The sequence below is a fragment of the Oryctolagus cuniculus genome, chromosome 21 (assembly GCF_964237555.1).
Source record: "Oryctolagus cuniculus chromosome 21, mOryCun1.1, whole genome shotgun sequence".
Classification (NCBI taxonomy): Eukaryota; Metazoa; Chordata; class Mammalia; order Lagomorpha; family Leporidae; genus Oryctolagus; species Oryctolagus cuniculus.
Window position 1 is genome coordinate 17,495,517 of NC_091452.1, and position 12,962 is coordinate 17,508,478.

At 60.1% G+C, this 12,962-nt stretch overlaps 1 protein-coding gene across 2 annotated transcripts in view; it reads left to right on the forward strand.

Moving 5' to 3' along the window:
• WSCD2 (WSC domain containing 2) overlaps positions 1-7,698 on the forward strand; it is a 130,372-nt gene extending 122,674 nt beyond the window's left edge. For both annotated transcript variants that reach the window (XM_008249349.4, XM_017338066.3), the window contains exon 9: positions 5,984-7,698. In XM_008249349.4, the coding sequence (XP_008247571.1) occupies positions 5,984-6,336 (353 nt within the window). In that variant the 3' untranslated portion in view covers positions 6,337-7,698. The remainder of the gene's footprint in view (positions 1-5,983) is intronic.
• Positions 7,699-12,962: the final 5,264 nt, after the last annotated feature.

Sequence of the window (12,962 nt, forward strand, 5' to 3'; positions counted from 1 at the left end):
ACCAGGTACATTAAATGCATTTCTGACCAGCTTGCGGTATAACCCCATCATTAGCCAAGGCGCATCTGTGGAGGCAGCCGTCTGTTGATGGCTGGGAACCACCACATGCAGTGGGCGTGTTGGAAATGGGAGCTGCATCTAACATCCAGGAGCTCCAAAGCCCTGTCCGTCCCCAGAGATGACCAGAGCATAGCAGGATGATGCGGGCTCAGCAGTTCCCCCTCCCACCCTCCACATCAATGTCATCAATCCGAACCCTTGGGCCTGCCCAACCAGCTGTACCCGGGGTTTCCCGCTGTCCGAGGGGGCCCATCTGCCCCTCACTCTGCCTCACTTCTCCTCTCAGGCACGGGCTGGAAGCTGGAACAGGTGGTGGCACTGGCTCATGTATCCCCAGGAGGAAAAAGTCCCCTGAATTATTTATTTGCAGAACAGTCAAAAGTGCATGCTGGTCAGAGCCAAGCTAAGACGTCTGTGGGTGCAAGTGGCAGGAGCGTGGCCTGAGAACACGGACTGTTTGTCAGAGCTGCAGAGGGCCCGAGGGGTCACCAGGGCTGCTGGCCCTCATTTCCATCACCTCCAAGTCCCCAGAGGAGCATGGGAAAATCCCATGGGGACCGCACCCTGGACCACTGCCAGGACGGAACCAGACACTGGTATTTTCCAAAGCTCCCAGCTGGTTCCGATGCTCAGGCAGGGCTGAGAACCAATGCACAGACTCCAGCTCCTGGTGGAGACCCCGAGGTCACCAGGGCACCTAGAACCCCACTCCTCTGCCTTCCAGGAACCCAGCTGTCTTAAGTCGGAGAGGGAGGGAACTAATGGGGGGGGAGGGGCCAGGGGCTGAGCATTCACTGTCTCACTTTACCCTCAGGAATGTGAGGGGTGGAGAAAACCACCCTGGGGGAGGGGCAGCTGCTTAGCCAAGGCCCCCTGCGGTGACAACGCCTGGACACCCCCCCTCCCCACCCCCGCCACACTTGGACCACCAGTGGTGCTCCTCACCTTCCAGTGTTCCCAGAGCCTCTGCCCTCCTGGATGGCTCCTTGCTTCAGGCTCAGATCATTCTCCTAAATGTTTTTTTTAAATAATTCCTTTTTAGGATTAATTGATTTACTTGCTTATTTGAAAGGCAGAGTGATGGAGAGAAAGAGGCAGAGAGAGAGGTCTTCTATCCACTGGGTCACTCCTCCAAGCGGCCAGAGATGGGCCGCACCAAAGCCAGCAGCCAGGAAATCTATCTTGGTCTCCCACGGCGGGTGGTGCATTAACAGGGAGTGGGATCAGAAGCAGAGCCGTTGGCATTCCAGCTGGCACTGTGATACGGCATGCAGGCATCACCTGCTGCCCCACAATGCCAGCCCTCAGTCTCCCAGTTTTGTGGAGCCACCTGAAAAGAAGAAGAAAAAAGAAAAAGCACTAAGGCAGGGCTCAGAGCCGGCTGCACCAGGAAGCTGCAGGGGCTACAGGTGGGGCGAGGCAGCACGCTCGCCTCCAGCTGGGGTTCTAGGGCCCCTCCCCGGGGGCTCCAAGGGCCCTGGCCGAGAAGCTTCCCCGAGAGGCAGAACCCGGTCTGCACCCAGCCGCTTCCCCTTGCTAGCCTGTGCTACCCGGCCCCCTGGGGACTGGAGTGAGTGACCCCTGCTGTCCAGCTCTGAACCAGAAGTGGCACTGGAGAACTGGAGAACTTGTTAGAAATGCGGTCTCTCAGGCCCCGCCCCGACCTTGCCACAGAAGGTCTAGGAATGAGGCCCCAGCCTTCTGTCTGCCCTCCCCACCGGCAGAGTCAGAGGCTTCAGCCCCAGCTTCCTGGATCGGAATCTGCATTTTATAAGAGCCACCCTCACCCAGGGGCCAGGTGTGGCATGTGCTTCAAAGTTACCAGCTGTTGCTCCAGGATGCCCGTCGTGTGTAGAAGGCGCAGAGGGGAGGGGCATCCCTGAGAGCAGAGATCACCTGGGGGTGAGCACATCCACCCCGCCGCCCCCTGTCCCACTCCTCATTATGGCAGGGTCCAGGCGCCCACGCCCTCCCCGCTTTTGGTTCTGTAACGTTAGTTTTACAACCTCCCTGGAGTGAGTCCAAAGCAAAATTTTATGTGATGTGATTACACAAGGTGAATTCTCCTGGATCTGTGTAATGAAACAGATCCTGTGTTTAATGATTCCGCGGGGAATTAAGTACAGTGGAGCTATTAATCAGGCCCCGGTTCCTCCCGCCGCCGACAAGACGGAGCAGCCACGGGCCCGGCCTCCGCCCCGCCAGGCTCACCTGCATGACGGTTCTGGTTCCGGTGGAACCGGCCCTCATTAGCGCAGGTGCCGCGCCCACCTGACAACCGCCAGGAATGCTGAGCTAATCAGAGGCTTTGGTTTTTAATAGTTATTCCTCTTTCTAAGGACGTTTCAAGTAAGCTTTGCTAGAGGAGGGGTGGGCAGACACCTGCTGAGACAGCTGGGGTCTCTATTGTGCTTTTGGGGGGGGGCGGGGAGTTCTGAGTAAAATAACTGGGCCAGCGGGTGTCTCACGCGATGTGAAGATGGCCTTAAGCAGCATTTACCCAGCGCGTTCTGTGTCCTAGGCGCCACGCCAGGCTCTCTGCAGATGGGTAAACTGAGGCTCACGGAGCGCTGATAACATCCCCACAGCCGCACGGCACCTCCGGGGCACTTCCAGGCTCGGCGAGGCTGCCGGGAGCCATGCCCAGTCTGTGCGTGGGTTTGGATTCTGCCTTGGACACACACTGTGTGGCCCTGGGCAGGCTGCTTCATGCCTCCGACTGTCCTTGTCCCCAGGTCTGAAACGGATCTGGACTGTCCTGCTAGGCTTCTCGGGATCATGGAATGAGCGTCCCATGTAGCCCCTGACACCCAGTAGGTGCGCAGGCAACACACATTCCCATCTACTCCTCAGACAGAAGAGCCTGGTGCCCCACAGAGACACAGGTCACCGCCCCCCGCCTGTGTCCACAGTGAGAGCACCTGGTCTTCCTGAGGGACCCCAACCGCCATGCTAACCGGCCCCTCCTCCTGCCCACGCCCAGCACCATGGCCATCATCCGGGCTTCCCCCCCACACTGGGGAGCAGCTGCCCCCAACTACCAGGGACGCTGGGAGGTGACTCAGGAGCGGGGGAAGCCTGATCTCACACTCACTCGATCTTTTCTAATCGCTCAGATCCATCTGGTCTTAAACCATTATAACAGTACGGGCCCAATTAGCCAGAGACATCATAAATAATCAATGTTAAGAATTTAAAAAAAATAGCCTTGTCACCAGCATAAATATTTCCGAAGCAGCCGTGCTGTTCCGGGGCGGCCAGGGGGGCGGGAGCTCTCCCCGCGGATTCTGATGTGCTCTGCTAGGAGAAGGGCCCTGGGTCTCATGGCAATCTGGCAGCCGAGAATTTCAATTTAGTTCAGCAGCCATGCACTGAGCCCCTGTGGAGCACGGGGTGGGGGGGCCGGGCGGGGCCCAGGCTGCAGCGCCTGGGAGAGCGCAGGGCCTACATCAAGGCCTTGACTGGCAGGCCAGTCCGTGCTGCCTCCTAGAGCAGGTCAGGCCCTGGTGACAGGCCCACAGTGGTGCCTTCCTCTGGGGACAGACAGGGAGGATGACATGTGATCGTGGGAATCGCCACCCAGCAAGGGGTTCGGACTTAGTTTTTGTTTTTGACAGGCAGAGTGGACAGTGAGAGAGAAAGACAGAGAGAAAGGTCTTCCTTTTGCCATTGGTTCACACTCCAATGGCCACCGCGGCTGGCGCACTGCGGCCGGGGCACACCGCGCTGATCTGATGGCAAGAGCCAGGTGCTTCTCCTGGTCTCCTATGGGGTGCAGGGCCCAAGCACTTGGGCCATCCTCCACTGCACTCCCGGGCCACAGCAGAGAGCTGGCCTGGAAGAGGGGCAACCGGGACAGAATCCGGCGCCCCGACCGGGACTAGAACCTGGTGTGCCGGCGCCGCAAGGCGGAGGATTAACCTACTGAGCTGCGGCGCCGGCTCGGACTTAGTTTTAAGGAACAGCGGGGCTCCCTGACCTAGCCTGCGGGCCTCACTGACACGCGTTCAGTAAATGAATTCCTCCCTGGCCACCCTCCGGGGTCGTAGTCCCCGCGAGAGGCCGAGTCTCAGTTCCGGGCTGCAGAACACCTGCTCTCTAAGTGTGCGGCTGGGCTCAGCCGTGAGGCTGTGGTTCCCGGTCTGTGTTCTGGCACACCCCGCCCCCCCCCCCCCCCGCAGGTGCCTGGTTTCTCCCTGCGTCAGAGTCTCAGCAGCTGTAGGTGCTGGCTCCACCTGCCTTTGAGGCCCTCTCCAGGGCTCCCCGAAGAATCTCCCGTGTTCCCTATAACTGGTCGTTAAAGTCAGACAGTCCCAAATACACCCTCCCAGTTTGGGGTATGACCCACACTGTCCTTCCAGTGTGGCAAAGAAACAGAACAGAAAGCGGAAATAGTATGTGATAATCCAGTAAAAGTAAAGACACACAGGGGCTGGCGTGGTACAGCGAGTGAAGCTGTGGTCTGCAATGTGGGCATCCCATATCAGAATGCAGGTTCGAATCCTGGCTGCTCCACTTCTGATCCAGCTCCCTGCTAATGCACGTGGGAAGAGAGCAGATGATGGCCCAAGTGCTTGGTTCCCCTGCCACCCATGTGGGAGGCCAAGATAGAGTTCTAGCTCCTGGCTTCAGCCTGGGCTAGCCCTGGCTATTATGGCCATTTGGGAAGTGAACCACAGGATGGAAGACCTCTCTCTCTCTCTCTGCCTTCAAATAAGTAAAAAAAAAAATCTCAAAACTTATTTTTAAAGAGTAGAGTGTAAAGTTGCGAGTGTAAGTGACCTGACTTAAGCTGTAACCTCAGATGCCTCACAGTCTGTCAGGGTCAGAGGTGACCCAAGTGGGAGTGACAGCACTGTGCAGTCAGTGCAGTGGGGATGGGGTGGGCAGGGAGCAGAGGAAGGCGTGAGGCCCACAGGAGGCACCTGCTGAGCCCAGGGGCCAGGCGAGGTATCTCACCTGAGAACAGAAACAACAGTATCAATGCAGCCAGGCTGGGCACCTCCAAGGCACCACGCCAAAAAGCGCCATAGGTTTTCCCACTTGCTGTGCAGCCACACAGGACAAAATCTATGTGGCCTCTTTTTAAAAAAAAAAAAATGTTATTATTTGAAATGCAGAGTTAGAGAGAGACAGCTTCTACCTGTGGGTTCATTCCCCAAATGCTGAAATGGCCAGGACTGGGCAAAGTCAAAGCCAGGAGCCTGGAGCTCCTTCCAGGTCTGCTACATGGCTAGCAGGGGCCCAAGCACTTGGACCGTCCTCCGCTGCCTCCCCAGGTGCATTAGCAGGGAGCTGGATCGGAAGTGGAGCAGCCGGGACTGGATGGGTGCTCACACGGGACGCTGGCGCCGCAGGCCACAGTTTAACCTGCTGTGCCTCAGTCTCCTCTCCTGTCAAGTGGGAGGTAACGCTGCCACTGACCCCCTAAGACTGATTGAATGTAATTAGCAGCTTCATTAATGTGTATTTTGAGGCCTCATTATAACACAGTATATAATACTACAAGGGCACTTCAGAACATTCATAGGAAAATGGAATGACAAGTTTCTGTTGGCGTTCAAAAAACTTGAAACCTATACAAAATTTTTCTCGAAATACATTTTCGATGAACTCTTTGAAGATCCCTTTTATATACATATTTTAGAAGTCTGCCCCCAAAATAAACGTTCTATTTTAATTTCACTTTTCCATGAACCTTTTGAAGTACCCTTGTGTAATCTCTTCATCTAGAATAGGAAATTAACAGATATTCACATAAATCGGATTTCATACAGCTTTACACCCTGGCACTTAGTGAGCCCCGGTCGCGTGACGCTGCCATCCCGGGAGGGGGCAGAGAGACCGGGGTGGGTTCCACGCCAGAAGGGACCCGAAGGGACGGGGCAGCCCCCCGCTGACCGCCGGCGCCCTCTCTCCGCAGAGTGGCCCGAGTTCGTGCGGAACTACGCCCCCTGGTGGGCCACGCACACACTGGATTGGCTCAAGTTCGGCAAGCGGGTGCTGGTGGTGCACTTCGAGGACCTGAAGCGGGACCTGTTCGTGCAGCTGGGCCGCATGGTCCGCCTGCTGGGCGTGGCCGCGCGCGAGGACCGGCTGCTGTGCGTGGAGAGCCAGAAGGACGGCAACTTCAAGCGCTCGGGGCTGCGCAAGCTCGAGTACGACCCCTACACGGCCGACATGCGCCAGGCCATCTCCGCCTACATCAAGATGGTGGACGCCGCCCTGCGCGGCCGCAACCTCACGGGCGTGCCCGACGACTACCGCCCGAGATGATGCGGGCGCCGCGCGCCGGCCCCGCTCGGCTCTGGGCCGCCGATGGCTCGGACGAGTTTCCTGCATGACCGCGGAGGCCCCGGGAAGAGCCGGCGCAGCACCCCTGCCCCCACCCCGCCCCGCCCCGCCGCGGGCTCCGCTGGGCACCCCTCGCGGGCTCCGCTTGCCACCTCCACGCAGGAAGAAAGGGTGCCGCGGAGTTTCCCCGTGGCCTGGGCCTTTGGGTAGCGCGGGCGGGCGGGCGGGTGGCCGGCCCTGTGCACAGGAGGCGACCTGGCCCCGCCGTGTGGGTGTGGGGTCCCCGGCCTCGTGAACACACCTGTCCCCCGCCACCGCGCCCACACTGCGTTTGAGACACAAGCTGGTTGCCTTTCCACCTCCAGGGCTTCAGTCCCGCCCCCTCTTCCCTCCCTGTGCCTGGGAGGTGACCCCGGGGTCCTGGATCCCATTTGCAGGGCACCACAAGCATTCACAACACCCCCCTCCCCCAGGGGACCCCAGACCACGCGCAGAGTGCAGACCAGGGTAAGGGCCCCAGCAGCCGGGCTCTCCCTTCGGTCTGACACTTCGATCTAACACTGCCCTCCTGGTCCCTGCTGCAAACCCAGGGGGACTGTGCCGGGAAGAGACCTCTCCCCACCTTCCCCAAACCACCAGTCAGCCCTTGGGTACCCCGCGGGGTGGGAGGGTGCATGCCAGGGCCCCTCCTTTCCACGCAGGGCTCTTGTCCTGATGCTGAGACACCAAACCAAAGGATTTCTGAGGACCTGACTCACTGAACATCATTTTACAAGGCCTTGATCCAGGTCCAGTCTCTTCTCCCGCCTTGGGTACCGGTGGCTTCATGTCCGGCCTGCACCTGCTCCCCCGCACCCCCGCACCTTCCCACCGCATAGATGCAAAAGCCATAGGTCACAGCCTCCTTGCTGTTCCGCCGGAGCGGCCCCCACCACCCCCGAAGCAGTCGCTCGGAGGCCTTGGGGTGCAGGTGGATGCTGGCTCCCAAGCAGCAAAGAGACCCTGGAGAAGGCGAGTGTACAAAGATATATTTTTTTAAGAGGAATATGACCAATACGTCCCGCCCCTCGGACCCCGGCCATGCAGAGAAGGGCGCGAGCACCAGGCCAGCGCTTCCCTCCCCGGATTCCCTCACACGTAGACCTGGGGCCACCCAGGGCCAGGCACGGGGCTCCGAATGTATTTTGTACCGTGTTTCTCCTCCCCACCCCGGCGACTCTCTGAGGCCAGCTCCCTCTGGCTCAACCCCTGCCCTCGCCAGTTCTCTGCGGGGGGGGGGGGGGGGGCTTCCTTCTGAAGATCCCTCAGGTCAACACCCTCATTAAATGCGAGTTTTGTTGATAATTGCGCTCGGTGGTGGAGTGTTGTGCAAGGCGGGGTCACACAGGGATGTCCCCTGGGTGCGTGTATGTGTGAGAGACTCAGGGACATGGTGAGGAGGCCCTGGGTGGTGTGCAGTGGCCAGTGTGTCTGTGGAACTCACACACCCGCCTGCAAAGCCCTGCGTGCCTCCTGTAACAGTGCCCCCGCCCCCCGGGCTGTGGGGCCACATCTCCCAACAGGTGTCACCAGTAGGTATTTTTTTCTTAATGTATTCATTTTTATTTGAAAGAGTGAAAGAGGAAGAGGCGGAGGGGATAGAAGTGGGGGTGAGGGGGGCCGTGGGGGGGATGGTCCGTCTGAAGGGTCAGGGTCACTCAAGTGCCCACGACAGTTGAGTTTGGGCCACGTAGAAGCCAGGAGCTGGGAATTCAAGTTTCCCTTGTGGGTGGCAGGGCCTGCTGCCTCCCAGGGTGCCTGTTAGCAGGAAGCTGGAATCGGGTGTAGTCTGAGCCCAATCCTACAGCCTTGAACCTGGATCACAGCTAAGCCCTGATCCTGCACACATACGCATCCCTGATCCTTGTCTCACACTGATCCCTTATCCCAGTTCCCGACTGAGTGAGTCCCAAGACTGGTCCCACCCATGCTACTACAGAGTCTTGACCCTGGTCGCTGATTGCTCTCCAACCTGGGTCACAGGCTGAGCCCTGATCTGCCCCAGAACAAACACAGATAGTATCTTGACTGAGCCCTCATCCTTGCCAAGCTAAGCACGGAGTCAGTCCTGGCCCTGAGTGGGTCCTGGCCTTGCTCACTCTGAGCTGTGACCCTGGCCTCATTCTGCACCCCGCCCCCATCACAGATGAAGCCTTGACTCTGAACCTCGGCTGAACCTGAACCCGTGTCACCCCTCTAAATATCTGTGATCAAATCCTCCCGGCCAGAAGAGCAGACGCCAGGAAGCATCCTACCCCAGGCTCTCCTGCATCCTCGCCCTGCGGTCTCAGGGATCCCGTGCCAGGGGCTGGGAGGGGCCGTGTAAATGCTCTCCAGGCCCGAGGTGGGGCTGCCGTGGACAACCTGCCTTGCCTGCGGCCAGAGCCCGCCTGACCCATCCCACGTCATCAGCCACCATGAACGAAATCTTTGTGATTCCAAACCAGAAGGAACCAAGGCGGCACCCGTGCATTCATTCATTCAGCACTGTCTCCCGAGCGCCAGGGGCTGCTCTCAGCTCCCGAGATAAGACAAAGGAACAGAGCAGACAGAACCCGCATTCCGAGCTCATGGGGACGGGACGTGGTGGGGACGAAGAAAGCCAGGACCTCCAGGGGCTCCCGACCCACGTGGCAGCCTGCGCAGCAGGAACAGCGCGCTGGAGCCACCGGAGGCCCTGGTTCCAAGGGCTCACAACTGCCTTCCACGTGCAGAGTGCCAGGGCCCTTGAACACGAGGAGGAGGAGGAGCTGTGGACCCCTGGGGTCCCCAGAGCAGGGTGCACACCCGGCCTTGGAGCTCTCTCTCTCTGCGTGCCCTCGGCTCACCATGACTCCAGGAGCCAGCATCAGATGGCGGGCTTCCTCCCCGGTCTCTGACAACCCAGAGATGGCCACAAACAGAGCCCAGGGCACAACGTGGGAGGGGAGAAGCAGGGCCCGCGGTGGGGTGGGGGGCAGGGGCTCCCCTCTCCCCTTGCCCCCATTCGCTGGTTTCCTGCCCGCCCCCGCCTACCACCTCCTGCTCTATTTCCCTCTTTGTGGTCTGGGATCTCCTGCAGCTGCTCATTAACCCTCCCTCCTCCTCATCCTCCTGTTCCCTCTCTTCCTCCGCACCCCCTCCCTTCATCGTCTGCTTCTGCTTGTGCCCCTGTCTCGCCATCTCTGCCTTGTGGTCTCTGCCCTCTCTCATTCTCCCTCTCAGTCCCTCCCCACCCCTGCCGTCCTCCCCCGAGGCTCTTCAGAGTCTTCCTGCAGAGTGGGGGCGGCTCAGCGGGAACCGGGCACAGGGAGACAAATGCTACCCAGGCTGGTAACCAAGGAAGTGGTTTCCTTAGCAACACAATCTGCAGGCAGTGTTCCACTGCCCCACGCCTTAGTTATGGATGGGGGGAGATTGGTGGGGGGAACTTTAAGACAGTCAGTGAAGACCCTACCCTCATCGTCCCCACAAGAGGGGTGGTGACATACAAGCAGCACAGTGCCTGGCACCTTGGGGACACTCACAAATCTGAGAGGTGTGGGGCTGGGGGATCGGAGATGCATATAGAGTAGGGGGAGAGCCCACAAGACTTGGTGACGTGGGGACAGGGAGGTGACAGGGCCTCAAGGACCCCAAGGCTCTGGCCTGGGCAGCTCTGAGAGGAGGCTCCTTTGGGAGGGAGAGCACAGGGCAGGGTGGAGATGAGGGAGGGAAGAGGGCGCTTCAGTCCACCCAGCTTCCTGTCCCCAAGGGTTGTGCATGGAGTGGACCAGGGGAGGGGGCAGGAGAGGGAAGGAAGAGAGATCCAGAGGCTTCCACTCACCTCTCCCTTATAAACTGGCAGTGCAGGAGGAGCCAGCCCAGCCCTGCTGGTGATGGGAGCCTCCAGGAAATCCGGGTTCAGCTCCTGGGTGGGGCGGGGTGGGGGTGGGGAGACCCCACAGTTGGTGCCACCCTTTGGATTTGAACCTGGAGCCAGCCGGAGTCTCTGCCAGGGTTGAGTATGGAGAGGCAAAGAGGGAGAAAGAGGGAGACTTCCTCCTGGATGTGGCCCTCTCTCCCACTGGGTAAATGAGAACGTGCTCAGGTTTAGACAGGAGACGGGGGAGACAGCCACAGCGCACGCTGCTACAAATAACCGTCCCCAAAGGAAACACCTGTGAGGACGCAGTCACTTCGGGAAGGGGCCTCGGGTCCCCGTGGACGGGGGCGGGGCCCGGCCGGGCAGGAGGTCGATGCGGGCCGCGTGGAAGCCCACGAAGCAGTGGGACGTGCGGGTGAGGGATGTGACATCCGTCCCCGCCAAAGCAGCGTGTTTGTTTATCGCGTCTGCAGCTTTACTGCCTCCCCTTAACATTTACGCGCTGCAACCTGGCGGCGTGCCTGGCGGGGGCGCGTGGGGGCGGGTGCGAGGTGGCAGAACACCGAGGGGAAGAAATGATGTAGTATTTACCCGCGCGCCCGCGCCTGGCCGCTGCGTGCGGAGGGAGTGGCGCTCGGGCCTCTGACGGCTGGTTGAGATGCCCGAACCGGGATGGAATAGAAAACCTCAAAGGATGGGGGCAGTGTGGACAGAGAGCGGCCGGGAGGGAGGGGGAGGGGCAGCCCCGGGCGAGGGTCGGGCTTGTGCGTGTGTGTCCTGGAGTAGGGGGGTAGAGAGCGGCAGGGGAGGTGCCCAGTGCAGAACCGGGGCCCCCCCCCCCCGGGTTCCCAGAACTTGAACCGCTCAGCCCCAAAGATGGGGCCCAGGATATGATCCCCAGCCAGGTGTGGGGACCGGCGCAGCGACACGCGCGGCTGGGAGAGAGGCAGGGTATGTGTGTACCTGACCCGCTGTCCCCAGGGCAGTCCCCGCTGCAACAGGGGAGGACGAAGGGTTGTGTAGCCATCGCGAACAGGAGCACGGGACTGGGTCCCCGCTGCTTTTCTGGGTACATGAGGCAGGGGATACTGAAAGATACTGACTGGGCGCGCAGCCACTAACCCCCGGTCGGTCCCCCGGGTGCCTGGAGTTGTATTTCCAGCGCCCTTGAATTGTTGCTCTCCCTCTGTCCCCTGCGTGGGCCCCAGAAGCTGACACTGCAGAGCGGCTGGGTCGCCCTGGGGCTCCCGAGCCACGCATGCGCACCTCCTCCCAAGCTTGCGCTCCATCCTCCAGGGCCTAACTTGCAAGTGCCCCAGCTGGGGACACTCACACTATAGAAATGGGTGACTGCTGTCGGGCAGGAGGATTTGGGGGTGGGCGGTGGAGCCTGTGGTTTGGTGTCCACCGACGCACCACTGCCGGGAGCTCAGAGGTCCCCCCCCCCGCCCCGTCTTTGCTGAGTCTTGCTGTCCTTCCCTGTAACCCGCCTTCGTGGGGCCCCCCGCCTCCGTGTCTCAGCCTCTTCCTCTTCCAGGCAGCCTCCCCTGGCCACGAGACTGGGCTCAGCTTCTCCCACCACTCTGTTCTGGACGTGGCAGTTTTCGCAATCACTTAACAATCTGTGTGTGTGTGTGTGTGTGTGTGTGAGAGAGAGAGAGAGAGAGAGAGAGAGAGAGAGAGAGAGAGAGAGAAGGGTATTCACAGCCCCACCAGGGTGAAACCAAGTCTTCACCTCGGGGAGTCCTGTGCCTCCCGGTGCAGACCAGGGAGTGAGCAGACACCAAGCTCAGGACACAGTGACTGCATCAATTGCATCGAGCACCAAGCGGTCATTCATGCACTCTTGGGAGCTTTGGGGCAGTGAGTAGAAGGATCGCCTGCCCACACATTGCCCCAGGAGAAGGGAGGATGGGAGATGGCTCTCGGTGTGTACCTCCCCCCACCCCAGGGCGCCGCAGTCGGAGCCTCACTTGTAGCACAGCGTGGAATCGCCACCAGCACCCTGACACAGGGGTTCTGATTTTCCCCAATTTCCAGCCAGGGAACCAAGGCTCAGAGAAGTGAAGCGATTTGCCCAAGATCACACAGCTCAGAAACCACGGGACTGGACTTTGAACCCAGGCAGCCTGGTTCCGAGGTGCATGGATTTAGTCCTGGCGGGAGACCTGAGTCCAGAGCCTGTAGGGAAGGGGAGCGTCTGGAAAGAGGAGAGGGGAACTGGGGGCCAGGTGGGGGCTGCGCAGCACAGAGGGCGGGGGCAGAAGTCTGGTTGTGCCCTGGATCTTTCTGGGCTGGGCCCGAGCCAGAGGCCTGGCCTGGAACAGGCTGAGAGCAGAGGGCCCCAGCACGCGGGCGCTTAGCGGTGGCTTTGGTTTCCAGGTTCCCATGGCAACTGCGCAGCCCCAGACCCAGCCATCCGGATGCTGGAGGAGTGGGATTCAGGTGGGGGCCAGGGGAAAGGGGGCGAGGGCCTTGAAGCCTCGGAGGTCTCCTGGTCAGACAGGGACGAGACTGGTTGGGGGCAGGGGTCTCTGAAAGCTTGAATTATCTCCGCAGGAGCCTGTGTGGACACACACGCACACGTGCACACGCACGCACGCACACGGAGTCTTAAGGCACAGTTTCAAGGAGCGCTGAGGACTCTTGGGGCCTAAATCGGGGAAAGCCACTTGGTCTGACCCAGCGCTGATCTCCAAGGCGCCGACTCTCAGCCCACACCACG